At 35.2% G+C, this 18,106-nt stretch overlaps 1 protein-coding gene across 7 annotated transcripts in view; it reads left to right on the top strand.

Moving 5' to 3' along the window:
- Positions 1-18,106, top strand: part of LOC6052020 (rho guanine nucleotide exchange factor 11) — a 174,363-nt gene that overhangs the window by 106,653 nt on the left and 49,604 nt on the right. For all 7 annotated transcript variants that reach the window (XM_038256285.1, XM_038256281.1, XM_038256282.1 and 4 more), the window contains 2 exons: positions 1,240-1,405; positions 1,477-1,596. In XM_038256285.1, coding sequence (XP_038112213.1) covers positions 1,240-1,405; positions 1,477-1,596 — 286 coding nt within the window. The remainder of the gene's footprint in view (positions 1-1,239; positions 1,406-1,476; positions 1,597-18,106) is intronic.

Here is an 18,106-nt window from a genome sequence, read left to right on the forward strand (position 1 = left end):
AGCAAGAAGATCCTGGACACGAAGACAACGACAAACTCAGCGACGATCAAGAACTCCAAATCGAACACCAACCTCAACATCAACACGCTGATCAAGAACAAGCTGAACAACCACAAGCATGCTCCGGCAGCGATCCTCGCGAAGGTGATCCCAAACGGAGAATCGCTCGCTAGCGGACCATTCCCGCTGGTCTCCAGTAAATCTGTAAGAACAAAAACGACCGACCCAGCTTCGTCTCTCTAAATTGCAATTTTCTTTTCTTGGCCTTGTAAACACGCGCATTAATCGCGCGCATCTGGTACTGTAAACAACAACGTTCCACCCTCGCAATCCCGCGGCCAACATCTGGTTCATTACCGAACCGCGCTGAACCAACACTACCACAACAAAAAAAAAAAAAACAGGTAAACAACTCCCGGTCACAATTTGCCACCAGCGGCAGCAACATCCCGGGCCACAAAAAGTACAAACTGGCCAAGACGAAATCGCGCAAGAATCTGCACCAGCAACAACAACAACAAAGCAAACGTTCGTCGATTTCGTCCCAGGCGTCGCAAGTGGCCGGCTCCGGAGATGCGACCCTAGCGGAAAACGCTGGAAGCTGTGCGGAAGGGTTCGATGGTAATGTTGCACTTTTGACATGTTAGATTTGACAGATTTTGTAACCATGCTTACCTTCAGCAATGTTTGCCTTGACTGTTGTTTGGGGACCAATGCAAGCCAAGTTGAAGGTGACAAACTGTCAAATTTAGTTGACTTTATTTGTGAGGATTTGTAAAATTTGTTGTTTTTGTTTACAAATTGGTCGCATTGGCAAGAGACCACTGAAGCGACAAACCGCTGTGTACCCCAACTTGAGTGATACAATTTAAACTGGTCTATAAATATGACCGTAATTTTTAAAGCGTTCGAGCAAGAGGCTCGTATTACACCGTCGCTCAAAGTGGAAGAAGTCTTTGGTCGTACGGAAACGGCACTTTGGGTGAGTAATGCAAACTTTGAAAATCGTGGGCGGACACAACGGCGCACTGTCATCAGCGGAAAATGCTACTTTCCGTACGTCAGCAAGCGTCGAGGAAGTTGGCACAATTAGTGACACGGTTCTCCCTTCAACTTCTCAGGTTGCTCGTTGTACTTAATTCTGACAAATTGCACATCTGGATCGTAACACCAACTGGGTGGAGACTCTTTGTTCTCAACAGACTAATTAACCGTTGGATTTTTTTTTCTCCCCCAAAGACCGACCCAACATTTCGCTGGTCCGGAAACCGTCGGACCGGAGGCAGGACCTCAGCAGCAGTTATCTGGAAAATACCAGCGCCCACTCGGACTACCTGAACAATTCCACCGCTGATCCGGATACCTTCGCCGCGCAAGGTGTCGACCATGATCAGTTCAGAGATAGGTAAGATCATCCTGAACTTGCACCCTTTAAAGAATAATTCTAACAACAACTCCTTGTCCTCTTTTTTCCAGTGTTAAATCCAAGTCCGCTCCGGTATCGGTTAACCGGTCCGAGTCGTACAAGGAGCGATCGCAGAAGAAAACCAGAAACACTCGCCGAAAAACGTCCGACCCGAGTCTGACGAAAACGACGTAAGTACCCACTTGAACTGGTTATCTCTGTTTGAAGTAATTGGGAGCGCTTCATTTTCACAACGTGTCTGGGCTAAAATTCGACTTATTAGGGGAAATCTACCCTTTCCAATCAAACACCTATCTTCGTCATATGGAGAGTTTGATGCTCGATTAAAGCTCCAAAAATACTATTTGGGCTATAAACATACCAGCAACAGCACCGCCTCGAGTAAGCACTCAAATGTATGCCACTTACTGGCCAAAAAGATCACATTTAATGCACTTTTGATCATAATTTGTGTTTTGCGAGACCACTTCTCATCATTTTGTTGGCACACACAGTGACACACACGAGAATTCCTCAAACGCTTAATGAATATCGCCAAAATTAACTTTTCACTTCCCGAGCAGATGGAAATAACTTGGGAAGGTCAGTTTTTGATATTGTGAGAAGATCGAAATATGTTATTGGGATGATCGGATTAGTTGTTAAAATAACAAAAATCAATAACAAAGATTTGTTCGAAAAATAACTTAAACTGTTATTATGTTGTTATTGCAATAACAAACCAATAACACAGAAGGGGTCATGAAGGAATAACAAGATTTGTTATTTTGTGCGGAGAGGTGGAGCAGCATAATAACAAAAAATGTTATTGAACTGATATGTCTCCATAAAAAAAAGTTATTGTTATGGTTTATTTGTAATTTACAAATAAACCTGCTGCTGCCATAACTCCTCTGTACTAGTCAGGGCTGCAGAGTCGGGTACCTCCAAGCGACTTTGAATCCATACTTTGAAGACAACTCCGACTCTGGATGAATACAGTTTTTGTTATTCACACTTCAAAAATTCTCAATAATTAAATCAATTCCGTTAGGGAATATAACAAAATTAAAAAAAAACATGAACTCTCAAAAGTTAATTTTATCGGATTAATTTTAGCTTGAAACCCCATTTCATGGTGAAATAAATGACCCTGATGAAATAGGTCAAAATTATTTCATAGTTCTAGCCAATTTTAGTAAGCTCCCTTATATCAAATAATTAAAAAAATCAACTTTCAAAATTTCAACTTTTTAGAATAATTTTAGCTTAAGGACCCCATTTCATGGCCAAAATAATGACCCTGACGAAATTGGTCAAAATAATCCCATAGTTCTAACAATTTTAAACAAAGTCCGTTAGAGGGTATATCAAATAATTAAAAAAGTCAACTTTCAAAATTTCAACTTTTCAGAATAATTTTAGCTTAAGGACCTCATTTCATGGCCAAAATAATGACCCTGACGAAATTGGTCAAAATTATCCCATATTTCTAGCCAATTTTAGCAAAGTCCCTTAGGGGGTATATCAAATAATTAAATAAATCAACTTCCAAAATTTCAACTTTTTAGAATAATTTTAGCTTAAGGACCCTATTTCATGGCCAAAATAATGACCCCGACGAAATTAGACAAAATTATCCCAAAGATCAAAACATAGTTAACAAAAGAAAAAATAATAACAGATTGTGTTATGGACACTTAGAAACTTTTCCATTTGTGCGATTTATGGTAATTTTATTTCTTCTCTTCTCTTTTATTTCGAGTTTTTGAAGTGTATAACATTTCCTCTTATTAACGTGTTATTAAACATTTTCAATATAATATCACTTCAATACTAAATTTTGTTATTTTATCAGAAACTGTTATTATTTTTTCTTCTTGAAGTTGAACTTCAGGATAAAATAATAACACTTTTTGTTATTTTAACAGGATTTGTTATTGAAATATTATTAATTTTGTTATTACCGTCTGCCCGGGTTTCGCTTACTTTTTCACGGCGCTTAAGATATGAAATTGCTTCCAACTACCGGCAACATGTTCTTTTGATCATTAGTAAGGCACTCACTTGAAGAATAATCCCGAAAAATGTAATAAATTAGCAAGCGCCATCAAAAAAAAAATAAACGCGCCAAGTCGTTTGACGTTTCAATTTTCACTTTGCATTCCAATCGAAGGCTGAAGAAAACCGAGCGAGAGACGAAGGCAAAAAAGAACAAAGGCTGGCCGTCAACACCACCAGCAGCACAGCCAGCGATGCCAGGAAACTTTCCCTATAAATGCCACTTTTCGTGAGTGTTCATTTGAACTGTCAGCGCAAATGGCAACACTCGACAGAGTGTTGGAAGAAAAAAGAACTAAGCCGATATTAGAAAAATGGGCGTGGCCCAATGCATTCGCCTCGATTAGAATACCCTTGGGAATTTTTTTTTTTTTGTTAAATGCTTGGTAAAGAAATAGAATAACTTTTAGTGAAAGTGAAAATAAACAGAAATGTTCACAAAAACTTGCTCTACTCGTTGGTGTACTTGGTTTCAGTAAAATTCAAGGGAGACTCTAGATTATCCAGCATCATTCAAACACGACCGCTTATTAGGATTAAAATGGGTAGATTTCCCCTATGTTAGCAAAACCAGAAAGATAAATTTAAAGTTGCATTAACAAATTTCGTCTGAGCAGAATTTTGAACTAAATTTTCAAGATAATGAATTTGGATAACATCTGCTGGTTTTATCTGAAACAAAATGTGATAAAACCATTATGTTATTAGTTAAAGAATCAGCTCGTCTCCACTTATTGACCGATTCTTAGCGAAGCGATATAAAAATGTTATTTTTTTTAATTTTTAATGTGATTTTTTAAATGAAAAATTTCATTTTTTTTATTATGATCCATTAATTGCAATGTGCTATAAATACGTTTTCTTACCTCAAACGCCAAAAATATTGACCAAATAAGGTCTACAAGCCATTCAACGGAAGAGGAGTTTTTATCATAAATCTGCTCCTTTCGCTGTCCCGTCACGCAAAGAAATTGCTGGCAAAAACTTAAATTTCCACCAATTCGTTCAGTTCAAGGTGCAAAAGATTCGTTATTCATTTTTTGAAAATGTGTAGAAGAGCAAGAGTGTTAACAAGTCAAGCTGAAGCGATTGTTTTGGTGTGCCTTTTAAAAGTCCAATTTTACGATGCTGTCCCGTCACGCTACATTTTCATTTCAGAGGAATACATATATAACATTATTTATTCTACATGACATTTCCTGGGTGCTGAATAGTGGTTCGCAAAACGGCCTCAATTTTGAACTGTCAAAGTGGAACCAATTTACTGTTCGCCATAAGTAGAGAGTATTGGTATCGATCATGATTTTTTTTTTAAGAGAATGCAAAATGTGTGGCTTTTGAGGAACTGGAGTTGAAGTCAAGAAATCTCAAGAAAGTTTAAGGCGAGATTGAAAAAAAAATGAATGGAAGTTGTTTATGGAGTCGATGCGGTTGTTTCCCTCCAGAAGCAGACTTTATTGTTTGATTCTGTTTGAAAACCTGGTTTAGCGAAAATCATCTCTGTTTGTTGGATCAGCTTCACTAGAATTAGCAGCAGGATTCCAAAATCAGCCAGGGAATTTATCTGCGACATCACAGAATGACACTCTCGCCGAAGTTCTTCGTCATTCCTTAAAAAGAAAAAAATCTAACCGATCGAAACGCGACAATTTTCCAGCAAAAAATGTCAAAAACTAGACAAAATAAAACACACACTACTGATTATAAAACAGCTCATTTAAAAAGTCAGAAAAAAATCATGCTTGTGCTTGAACAGCCTCCTACTTTGTAGATATAAACAAAATCACGTTTCACACTATGTAGAAAAACAAATTATCTTTGCAAATATGTAAACACATTTGGGGGTTTCTTCTTTTACAGCCAAAACGCTGAAAAAAACTTGGAATTTTTGACATTTTAAAATTAAAAATCATTTAAATAAGAATCAAAAACAGCCTATGAGTCTGGCAGAGTCTGGCAGGTTGTTTGGGTGAGACTAGGAAATCATCAATTTTCATGTTTTTAAACCTTTGCATGGCAATATCTCAGCAACTGAGGGTCGTATCAACTAAGTTCAAAAAAGCAAAATATTGAGAAATTTCTCAGCTTTTCAAAAATATTTTTTTCTAAAGTAGGCAAACATGTGCACATATTAAAAAAAAATCAAAAACTGCGACTATTTTGAAAAAAGTGACCTAAAATTGGCCTTAACTTGAAAACGGTGCACTTCATCAAAATTTCACTAGTATTTTTTGATTGCAAATTTGATTTTACATCGAAAAATTAGGTTGAACATTTTTTGCGACCAATATTTCGATTTAAAAAAAATCAGTTTTGATTCAAAAATTCATAACTCGGTCAAAGATTTTTTGCAAAACCTGAAAATTCCTGAAAAATTGGCATTTGATGTCCTCTAAAACATCAAAAAATGAAAAAAATAAATAAAAATAGTGTTTTTTTGGTAATCAAGTTTTAGTGACAAAAAGTTAAATAAAAAATCACCATAATTTTTTTTTTATTGTTATTATTATTTTTCAGTGTAGTCCATATCCATACCTACAACTTTGCCCAAGACACCAAATCGATCAGAAAATTCCTTCAAAAGATACAAAATTTTGAATTTTCATATATCGTTTTTGTATCGACAGCTGCCAAATTAGTATGGAAAATTATATGGAAAAACTAATAATGAAAAATGGCTTCTTTGGGCATACCGAAGGCACCAAAAAAGTTTCAGTCGGATTAAAAAATACATTTTTTTTATTCTTTTTTTATTCTTTTTTTATTTTATTTTTTATTTTTTTTAAATTAAAATTCTAAAAAAATACCGATTTCGTAGAGAATTGCTCATGCTTGAAATTTTTGTTACGAGGAGGGCCCTTCAAAATCCGAAAAATTAAATGTGTTACTTAATAAAAAAACGCCCCTTTACTTATTTCTATTTTTATATGTTTGAGTGGACAAAAATTCCCAACTATTGAAATTTTGTTTTTGTAATTCCGTCGTGAAACTATTTACTTTTCCTGTCATTCTTGAACGACGAAATAGCCTACTTTTCTGTACCAAAAATAACAGAATCGAATAGCAACACCTTTCAAAATAAATGCTGAAAAGTTCTACTTTTCGGCACTCAAATGGGTGCTGAAAAGTTGAACTTTTCAGCACTTGTTTCGAAAAGTAACACTTTTCAACTTTTTTTTTGATTTAAACGATTTATTGACAAAATACATGAAAATTTGACTTTAAATTTCACTCAATGGGTGTTTTTTAGAATTGCAAAAAATGTTGTATGGAACTCGTTGCAAAACTTGATTTTTTCAGCATTCTTCGTATTTATCCAACTCGCTGAACCTCGTTGGATAAATGTACGACTCGTGCTGAAAAAATCCTCTTTTTGCAACTTGTTGCATAAACTACTATTTTGGACAACTCTAGCGTTTTTTTTATTAAGTCATATAAACATATGAAAGACAAAAGTTTATAGGACCTTTAAAAAAACTCTAGTAATTATGATTAATAAATAGTATTTTTTGGAAAGTATCGAAAATGCACACTAAGAAAATCAAAAATCATTTTTAGATGTAAAATATAATTCTAAATGGGTCATTCTAAAGAGGATTAAAATGGTCGTTCTCTGAAAACTGCCAAAGCAGTTGCCCCGATTTTGTCCCTGATCAGGTCTTTTTTTCGATATCTCGTAACGGAGGGCGGTACGACCCCTTTTTTTTTGAACATGCGAAAAAATACGTGTTTTCAATAATTTGCAATCCGATGATTGTGAATTATAAAAAATAGTTTTTAAACCTCTGCCTTTTTCGTTACCTAACTTAAATAATTTTAGGACATGTCATTTTATGAGAAATTTTATGAACTTTTTGAATCTGCATAACCCAAAATATTCATTTTTCCATTTAGAACAAAAAAAAAAATATAAAAAAGTCTTATTTTTTTGTTAATTTCCAGGATTATTTTTGAAAAGTGTAACAATGTAAATAAATTTGTAGAGCAATCAATTGAGAAAAAAATGATGCATAAATATAAGAGGTTTGCTTGCAACAACCACGTTATCGCGATTTTACGAAACAAAAAAATAAGAGGGGTCGGGGCCACTTTTCCGATTTCGTGTGAGTTGGCAGAGAATAACCCAAATCAAAAAGTACTTTTGTAAAATTTTGATAAAGTGGTGCATTGTTTTTTTAGTCATAGCCATTCTTAAGTTTAATTATTCAACAAAATTGTATTTTTGTAATTTAAAAAAATAAGGTCATCCTTGTCCATTTTGGAAAAAAAAATCACAATATGAATGTTTAATTTTTGGTTTATCAAACAATTACCGATGAAGGCACAGTTTATGAAAGGTTTACGTTTTTTAAACTGCGTCAACATAAACAATTATAAAACTTTCCATGGAAGTTCATGCCGTTTTATGCAAAGTAAATATGCCTCCCTCTGTTAATTGAAAGTTATTACTTGTCCTAATGACGGGGCTGTAATTATCTATTGCAAATTGTCTGCTGTCGCCGTGCATAGTGCTTCCTTCCGTTCGCGATTTTTTTTTTCTTTGCACCATTTATCAGCCTCCTCAACCGCCATGGTTTTACCTGATGGCTGGCGCCCACGGAAATGGAACAACGTGTCACCATTCTCCAGGCGAACTCACTCTGGCATCAGTAACATATGAAAAAAAGGGGATACAAAAAAAAAACTTTCCATCTTTCCTGATGGTTTTTCGCGAAATTAGGTCAGAATTCGCTCCCGCCCCCCCGCGTCTCCATCCCCAATCCTCCAACGGGGGTACGGTTCTCGGTGTTCCGTCATTTCCGTGCCGCCACCACAAACCGCCGTCACCTGGCAAGGAGTGTTCACATGAGTCGGCGAAACGTCGAGCTTTGCGCAAACTCCGACGGACGGACGGGACGGTTTATGGCCGAGAGTGTAAATGTTTGCAAACAAAATTTAAAAACGCTTTTATTTTGTTGGCTGCAAGGAACACAGAGGCGGGTGAAGCTACAAAAATGGGTTTGTTTTTTAATTTTATTTTTTGTCCTTTGGCATTGTTTTGCCTGAATTGTAAATTTATATAATATTCTTTGTCATATTGATAATCTTTTGTTCATTTTAAATTTGCTTTTCACATGGATTTTAAAAACTTTTTGGTAGCGCTTTAGTTATGACAATCTGGCATTTTTTTTTTGAAATGTCGTAAGGGATCATTAGGGGACAAGAAAAATGGAAAACTTTGGAAAAGTCAAGGCATAAACTTTGAAAAATATTTGCAACGGCCTAATCATCTGTACAATTTTTGAGTTAAATCGGTTCACTCTCTTCTGGCAGCACTTGCTGCTCCTGCAGAAAAGATTGAGGCAGGCGTCGCGACGCAAATGTAATCAATCAAGCTGATGGTTGCCAGAAGGGCTAGAAGAACAAGTTGAGTTTTCTGTGGCGGTGTTATTTATTCTGTAACATTCTTAATATTTAAAGAATTTTCTTGCACTCTTCAGCAAAGTTGTTCCATTTAAACTTCAAAGTCAAAGCGCCAGGTCCTGTAGCAACCAATCAAGCTCATGTTTGCACCCAGAACTGGACATCGGGATACGAGAGGATAAAGAGCACGATTCGGTAGTAAAATGGTACTGTGTGCGGACTGAGAGGATAAATCCCGAAATTACCGAGAGTACTTTACTCATGGATTCATCTTCAAAAAAAGTTCATCTATAAAAAAAGTACCGGTACCGAGACTCGAACCCAAGACCTTCGGCATATTGAACCGTGTTTTTGCCGTATGAGCCACCATGGTTCGGTAATTAAGTGACGATCATTTGTCCATATAAGCCACTCAATAGGATGAACTGTTCCAATGAACGAATGAACACGCGAGAGGACTATACTCTCGCAAACTAGCACTTTCCTCACGTTTCTTTTCGAGAGGACTATCTCCTCGTTCTTTAACTTTGGGTGTAATTGTGCCAACTTCTTTGGGTGTGGGATTCGTGCTCAGTACACCTAGGGGATCATGCTTTGAAATGCCCGCAAAATTGAACAGTTTTGTTAAATCCTAATCCGTATCCTATGTTCATTTTAGAAATATTTATCCAATTGATTTATTTTTCCCAAAGTTTTGACATCCCGTTTAAATCAATAACTCTAAGTAATTTGTACAGTTTTATGTGATGATTATTGCACTCGATCGTAATTTTTCGATTGTAATTTTTCGACTCGCAATCGAGTTTTCTCGATAGTAAGACTTAGATCTAACGTTGATAAATCTCAATCTACCATCGACAAATAACGACTTACCATAAAAAATTACGATTGAAATTATACCATCAAAAATAATTTTTTTCTCAATCCAAATATTTTTTATTCTCTTTTTTATTTTGTTAAATTTTAATTTTTTTTTTAAATCATGTTTTGCATTCATATTACAAAAATTATGTATTTTTTATATTTTCTGAAATCATCGAAATTAAAAATTATTTGATTTTGTACATATGTTTTTAATGAAAAAGATTGTTATGATTTTTTGAACAAATCTGGAGTTTTTTTTAAAGGTCCAATAAACCAAATTTATAGTTTTTGCTTTTTGGGTGTTTTTGAAACCGCCTTGAGTCAGGGGTATTAAAAAACACCCAAAAAGCAAAAACTGAAAATTTTGTTTATTGGACCTTTTCAAAAAAAAAAAAAACTCCAGAAATGAAACTTTATAACAATAAAGAAAGGTTTTTCAAAATTAATTTTCAGACATAATATTTAATATTTTTTTGAATTTTGTAAGGCCGTTGCAAATATTTTAAAAAGTTTATGTCACCCCCCCCCCCCTCCTTCCTTCAAAATTGGTCCGAAAAATCAGGGGGCAAAAATTTTTTTTTCAAAAAACTTCAAAATGTAATTGAAAATAGAAATCAAATCAACTGAAAACAATCTAAGATGCATTCTGCTGCATTGATAATCATATTAAGCATGTTTGGGCTCGATTAAAAATTTTTGAATTTTTTATGAAATTCCAATGCACAGCACCGCAAAAACTTTTTTTCTGCAAAAAATAAAATTTTCGTAAATACTTAGATATTTTTCGAACTAATTAGTGCAAAACAACTAGACAGGTGTATAATGCGTTAAAACAAAATATCATTGAAATGTTGAAACCATGGCTCGTAAATTCAATTTTTAAACCTTTTTTTTGCCCCCCTCCCCCCTTGACTTTGGTCAGTGTCGAGGGACATAAACTTCAAAAAATATTTGCAACGGCCTAACTTTGTTTTTTTTTTGCTTGAAATTTCTATATGATTTCTTAAATTTCAGAATTTGGAATTTTCAAACTTATGAATTTAAAAACATGTTTCGAACAAACCTTTTTTTATATTTTTTTCTGAAATCTTTGAAATTAAAAATTGTTTGATTTTTGAAATGTAGGACATTTTATTCAAATAATGAAAGCTTTTTTATAATTTTCAGACTTTTATTTTTGAATTATAGATTTTTTCGGATTTTGAACTTTTTTTTTCATTTAAAAAAATCAGATTTTTTTTTAAATTTTCGAACTATCAAACTTTTGGAAACTGGTTTCGAACTCATATCGATCGAGTGCAATAATAATAGTTTAAACGTGTTTCAATAACGTTACATGAAAATTTTGGTTTTTAATTCTTCCTCCCAAATATAATTGATCAAATGCGCTGATCGTAAAATGTCGAGAAGTTCAGTGCCCAATCATTTTAACACAACAGAATGTGAAAAGAATGTTTTAAAATAAATTTACCAAGAGTTTTTTTTATATCAAATATACTTTTGACTTAAGGTTTTATACTAGTTATCTTATTGTTATTGAAATTGCATTTTTTACCAGTTTTGCTTAAATCTTGTAAAAAAAAAAACAAAAAATCCCGCAGAATTGTTATATTTTTTTTTCAAAATTACATGAATAGTTCATTACGCACACCCATGGTTTTTCTCATGGGTGGCAGTTTTCGGTTGGCTGGGACACCGTGTTTTCAGTTTTTCGTTTGTGTGAAATTTGACTTGGTAGGTACTCTAGTTGCAGGTTCTGTTCGTATTTCCCGTTGGATTTTGTCACCTTCTCTATTGACTCTATCTATTGGTTGAAAGTGTATCCTTGAACTATATTTCGAACAGGATGCCTTTGCTAGGGATTCAACTACTGAAATAGTGAAATCTACTTAAATTTGATTGAAAAAATAAATGATTGTTTTTTTATATTTTAATCAAGAAACAGACTACTGAAAAATACGAGATTTAATTAAAGGTTAATGATTTTTCAATAGTTTTAAAACAATCAACATCTGCGAAATCTTTCAAAACATGGTAAAGATGCAATTCGAAAATACTTTATGTTATTAAAATTGTGCAACATTGTATCCCACTGCCATCATCGTGCCACCACATCCCTAGCCTTCCAGGATAGCTAAAAGTATCCCTTTTCGCTTCCCCCCTCCTTCACTCATTTAGTAGTATCCTTCCTCCCAGAGACCCTTTTACTCCCGATTAAATATCCCACGCTCCAGCTGCTTCTCCATATCCCGACGTCGTCGTCGTCGTTTATTAGTTGGCTCGTTTGGCGCGCAGGTTGACGACTCACTCTGGCCAACCCCCAGCAGTGCAGGGTTCCCCCGAACGCCAGACGGTCCCAGTCGGTTAGTTTACGTTTGATCGTCGGTCGTTTAGTGTCAAACCGTTGCTTTTTTGCCCCGCGCCACGTCCGGTTGTTTCTAGTACTAATACAAGTTTAAGGATCTACTCCGTTGTGGAGGTGGGGGAGCAGCAGGAGGTATCTCACGTGGACGGAGGAACCGTATCATATGATATTGCTCCCCGTTACCCGGAGTTTGGTCGGTTATAGCCGGCTGGAGCAATCCGAGCGGAAGAGGAACTTCTGGAATAAACGATGACTTTTTTGTGAAGACACGAACCAGGAGGGTGGTTCCACGTCTCGAAGTACCTAATCATGAATGGCGTTCTTGAACCAAAGTCGAGTAACAGAAGGGAAGGGGAGAGGCATCCCATAGAGGCACCTCAAGCTAAACTGGCCAAACCGTGGAAGAATTCGTGTCTGCTTTCTTTAACTTTGGCCCAGACGAGCGGTTTTAGTGATGTAGTCGTTTAATTTGCGTTTTATTGATACATTTTTCGCATACCTGGTGGAAGTCAAGGGTGGGGGAGTTCTTGTTTACGTGGCTGATGGAAACTGTCAGGGTAGAGTGACCAGCTCAGAGTTTTTTTTGAGGGGAGCCAGAAAATCAATTGAAATTATTTGGCGTTTATGTGCATTTAGGGCACTCGAGAGTGCCGCTAATGGATTCGTGTCGTTATATTTTTTCCTCTCCTTTTTTTGGTTTGGGGAATAATTTGTGATTGATTAGCTGGGGCTTGAGCTGAGAGCATGAAATGTAGCGCAAGAGCAATTCTCTACAATATCGGTATTTTTTTTAGAATTTTAATTGTTGTATTTTTTAATCCGACTGAAACTTTTTTGGTGCCTTCGGTATGCCCAAAGAAGCCATTTTGCATCATTAGTTTGTCCATATAATTTTCCATGCAAATTTGGCAGATATCCATACAAACACTAACTTAATCCACCTATGTGGTTGGTGCCTTTCTCACTATTTTCCAACAATAAGTGATATGTGATATGATGGGTTTGCACAATAATTTCGTCTAATTTCGTTAAGTTCCGGAAAACAAAAAAACACACATATCACTCAAGGGCTCATAAGTGGTATCATAAGTGGTCATAGCCTTGAAACAGGGTTGCCAAATCTTCAATGTTTAGTACTCGTTGGAAAGGTCTTTCGATTACCTAACCAACGATAGGTCGGATGATGGATCCGGACATTGTTTACATACATTTAGGTGAGATCCGGCTACAAAAAAGTACATAAATATCACTTAAGTAGTTATAACTCGAGACAAGGTTGCCAGATATTCAATGTTTAGACTCGTTGGAAAGGTCTTTCGATTACCTTACCAAAGATAGGTCGGATGATGGACATTGTCTACATACATTTAAATGAGATCCGGCTACAAAAAAGTACATAAATATCACTTAAGTGGTTATAACTCGAGACAGGGTTGCCAGATTACCAATCTCGTGGTCTCGTTGAAAAGGTCTTTCAATTACCTAACTAACGATGTATAGCATGATGATGTTTGGTTCAGTTTACTGCCATTTATTCAACTTCCGAAAATATGCGAAAACTCATTTTTATACATAACTTTTTAACTACTTACCGAAACTTCAAACAATTCAATAGCACCGTATGGGACCCTAAACCAAGTCGAATGCGACTGGTTTGGTCAAAATCGATTCAGCCAGTGCTGAGAAAACTGAGTGACATTATTGGTCACATACACACACACATACACACACACATACCCACACACATACACACACACATTTGTTCAGTTTTCGATTCTGAGTCGATATGTATACATCAAGGTGGGTTTTCGAGCTTTAAATAAAAAGTTCAATTTTAAAGCAGGATTATAGCCTTACCTCAGTGAGGAAGGCAAAACGATGTACGAAAATACAAAAATCTGTATCTTTTGAAGGAATTTTTGATCGATCGGTGTCTTCGGCAAAGTTGTAGGTATGGATACGGCCTACACTGAAAAAATGATACACGGTAAAAAAAAATGGTGATTTTATTTCACTTTTTGTCACTAAAACATGATTTGCAAAGAAATACTTTTCTTTGTTTTTTATATATTTTAGAGGACATCAAATGCCAACTTTTCAGAAATTTCCAGGTTGTGCAAAAAATCTTTGACCGGGTTATGAATTTTTGAATCAATACTGACCTTTAAAAAAAAATCGAAATATTGGTTGCAAAAATTACTCAACTTCATTTTTCGATGTAAAATCAAATTTGCAATCAAAAAGTACTTCATTGAAATTTTGATAAAGTGCACCGTTTTCAAGTTAAGGCCATTTTTAGATAACTTTTTTTAAAATAGTCGCAGTTTTTCATTTTTTAAAATTAGTGCACATGTTTGCTCACCTTTGAAAAAATATTTTTGAAGGGCTGAGAAAATTCTCTATATTTTGCTTTTTTGAACTTCGGTGATACGACCCTCAGTTGCTGGTTTAAAAACATGAAAATTGACGTTTTCCAAGTCTCACCCAAACAACCCACAATTTTCTAATGTCGATATCTCAGCAACTAATGATCCGATTTACAATGTTAAAATATGATACATTCGTAATTTTTTTCGATCTCTTCGAAAACAATATTTAAAAAAAAATCAAGACTAAAATTTCAAAAGGGCCAATATTACGCCCTTTTAAAATATTAGTCTTGGTTTAAAAAAATTTCTTTTAAGATCGGAAAATTTCACGAATGTTTCATATTTTAACATTGTAAATCGGACCATTAGTTGCTGAGATATCGACATTAGAAAACGGTGGGTTGTTTGGGTGAGACTTAGAAAACATCAATTTTCCTGTTTTTAAACACTTGCATGGCAATATCTCAGCAACTTAGGGTCGTATCAACAAAGTTCAAAAAAGCAAAATATAGAGAATTTTCTTTTTTTCAAAAGTGGGCAAACAAGTACACTTCTTTAAAAAAATTAAAAACTTTGACTATTTTTAACATTCCAACGCCCAAGGCTTCAAAAAAGTTGGAACGGTAACTTCAACTCGCTGGTTCTCGGGCATGACTCAACCAATCAAGATAATTCTTCTTTCCAGTGATTTGTTAGGATGTCTAGATGATTCTAGAACTTTGCAAAACTTAATTTGATCAAATCTCTAATTTTTGCGATCAAAAACATCGTTCCAACTTTTTTTTTTCGCGTGTAAAAAAAAATTCGCAGAAAATTCCGCGGAGGCAGTCTTTTTAAAAAAGGTGGAACGATGTTTTCAGTCGCAGAAATTACAGATTTGTTCAAATCAAGTTCTGCAAAATTTTAGTATCATCAAGACAGTCTTACAAATCACTGGAAACAAGAATTGTCCCGATTGGTTGAGTTATGCCCTAGAACCAGCGAGTTGAAGTTACCGTTCCACCTTTTTTTGGAGGCTTGGGCGTCCGTGTAAGTTGGACATGCGTTGGTCGTTCGAGTGTTAAAAAAGTTACCTGAAAATGGCTTTAACTTGAAAACGGTGCACTTTATCAAAAATTCACTACAGTACTTATGATTGCAAATCCGATTTTACATCGAAAAATGAAGTTGAAAATTTTTTGCGACCAATATTTCGATTTTTTGAAAAAAAATCAGTATTGATTAAAAAAATTCATAACTCGGTCAAAGATTTTTTGCACAACCGAGAAATTTCTGAAAAGTTGGCATTTGATGTCCTCTAAAACATATCAAAAAATGAAAAACATAAATAAAAATAGTGTTTTTTGCATATCAAGGTTTAGTGACAAAAAATATATAAAAAATCACTAAAAAAAAATTTACCGTGTATCTTTTTTTTCAGTGTAGGGTAGTGTAGTCATCAATGAAACACTTTTTATTTTTAACTTTCAACGATTTTTCTATTTTTTTTTTCATCAGCATGAGCTTTTTGTTACATTACGTAGCAGGTGACTTGCCTTGAATTTTGCTAACATGAAAGTTTTATTAACCAAAGTTATACTAAAAAGTATTTAAATTTTGTAAAATCCATATGTTTATACCAAATAACTTAGTATTTTTGGTTGAATGAGGTTAAAACTCAATAAATATGCCAAAAATCACTTTCAATTCATGTTTTGAAAGATTTCCATAGATTTTGAAAAGTTTAGTTAGGAAGAATCGAAGTGTCTCATTGTTACCCTGCCTTCAACTTTAAAAATGATGACAAAATCTAACCTTTACCTTCGAATTCGCCACCCTATTACCGGCGCAAGGTGGAAAACCCGCACGCGCTTTTATTTTCGTAGTTTTTTTTTCTCTCTTCTGATGGCCGACCGCGACCGATGTCGGAACGGAAAACTGCTGTGTGTTGTTGTGTATCTGGAAGGAGTTAAATAAACACCTTGTTCCCTATCCTATTAGTCCAATAGCCAAAGTCGGCCGTAACTGTTTGCATTTCGCCGCTGGTGGAACCGTTCAAATTACCTGGGCCATTTTTCTTGTTTGGTGGTGTGGTCTTCGGAAAACTTTTCTGCTTTTCGTTGCTCCCAATTTTGGGCTTATCTGCGGTTCTCTCCAGTCAATCAGTGTTAATTACGAGTTCTTTATGGACGCCGCTGCAAAAACGGTTCTCTATTAAAGTGTAGATGAAATAATACATATATGAGTGGTGAGCTCTTCTTATGCATGAACAATTGAGTGAAACGTCCGGAAAGTTAATTGACTCCTGGAAGGTTGATGGGGAGCCAACCTGGAAGCAACGATTTGTCCCCAGAAGAAGGGTCCAATCCGTTGGAACGTGAGTATTAGACGCTGGTTTAGGCACGATTTAACTCAACAGATGTGTAACATTTCAGTATAACAAATCGATTTGAAAGTTTCACTAAAAATGTTTTATTAAATGTAGATATCTTTGAAAGTTGTAAAATAATTATAAGGTTCCGTTAAACATACACATTGGATATGACTCATGAATGTCGCTTTTCATGAAAAATGGTTTCCACCTGGATTAGCAGGAAATGGAACCGTCACAGGGATATGGAATTGCCATTTACCTGGCGTCAGTGTTGTGGCGTCAACGGTGAAGATGCTTTAAAGACATCCAGCTTGTCTGTTGTTGTATTGCGTCGTATATTTAGGTATTTTGTTGGGTAGAACTATCCTAAGAATCTTACAGTAAATGATCAAAGTTCGGCCTTTCCAGATTTTGCAATTAAAAAAGAAAAACAAAACGGGCCCAGTATCAAGTTAAAAGACTTCACGAGAATTATCAAAAAAAAAAAATCAAAAGCGATTAAAAAAAATTCAAACCATTTTATTATTCAGCGTGAAAAAAAAGTTTAAAAAATATCAAACAAAAACAGTTATGTGATACGTGACAGTTGACCAGTCGACAGCTGCAGAGTGTGGACACATGAGTCTGAAATGCGTTTGTGTATGTATGGTTGTGTTTCGGTTTGGTGACATAAAAGCGTGGGATGTCTAAAGTGACAATGAAGTCATTTGCCTCAGCTGTTGTAGTGGAGACATTAGGCTGAAGTGAATCGTTGGTGCATGCTTGTTTGGAGCTAAACTTGTTAATATTGGAAGTATAAATTTCTAAATTTGACGTAGAAGTTACCGTCCTTTTGAAAAGTTATATTAGAAATACCAAGGAGGTCTGAAAAACAACAGATACAGTATTCTTCCCGGTTGTACTTGAACTTCCCCGTAAATATAAACCTCAAATCGTAAGCGGAAAACATCTCACGCACGTCAGTAGCTGCGTTTTCCTAATAAAAACACATTGATTTTACCCACATGTGTTTGCCTTCGTTTCCGAAAGGAAAAAAAAATTGCCTCGTTTTGCACCTCAGTATAATTCAGCTCAAAGATCCAACAGAACTGTCGAATCGAGTACAAGTACAACAAACTTTATTTACAGCCAGAGTTGCGGAGGAAGAGTTGTTGTTCACTTCGTATATTTTTTTTTTCTTCTTTTGATTTGACCTCGACAAATGAAAAAAATAATTGAATTAGCTTCAGATCAACATTGTAAACATTTATAATCCTGATTTGATTAAAAATGAAGAAAAACCCCCT

The sequence above is a fragment of the Culex quinquefasciatus genome, chromosome 2 (assembly GCF_015732765.1).
Source record: "Culex quinquefasciatus strain JHB chromosome 2, VPISU_Cqui_1.0_pri_paternal, whole genome shotgun sequence".
NCBI classification, from domain to species: domain Eukaryota; kingdom Metazoa; phylum Arthropoda; class Insecta; order Diptera; family Culicidae; genus Culex; species Culex quinquefasciatus.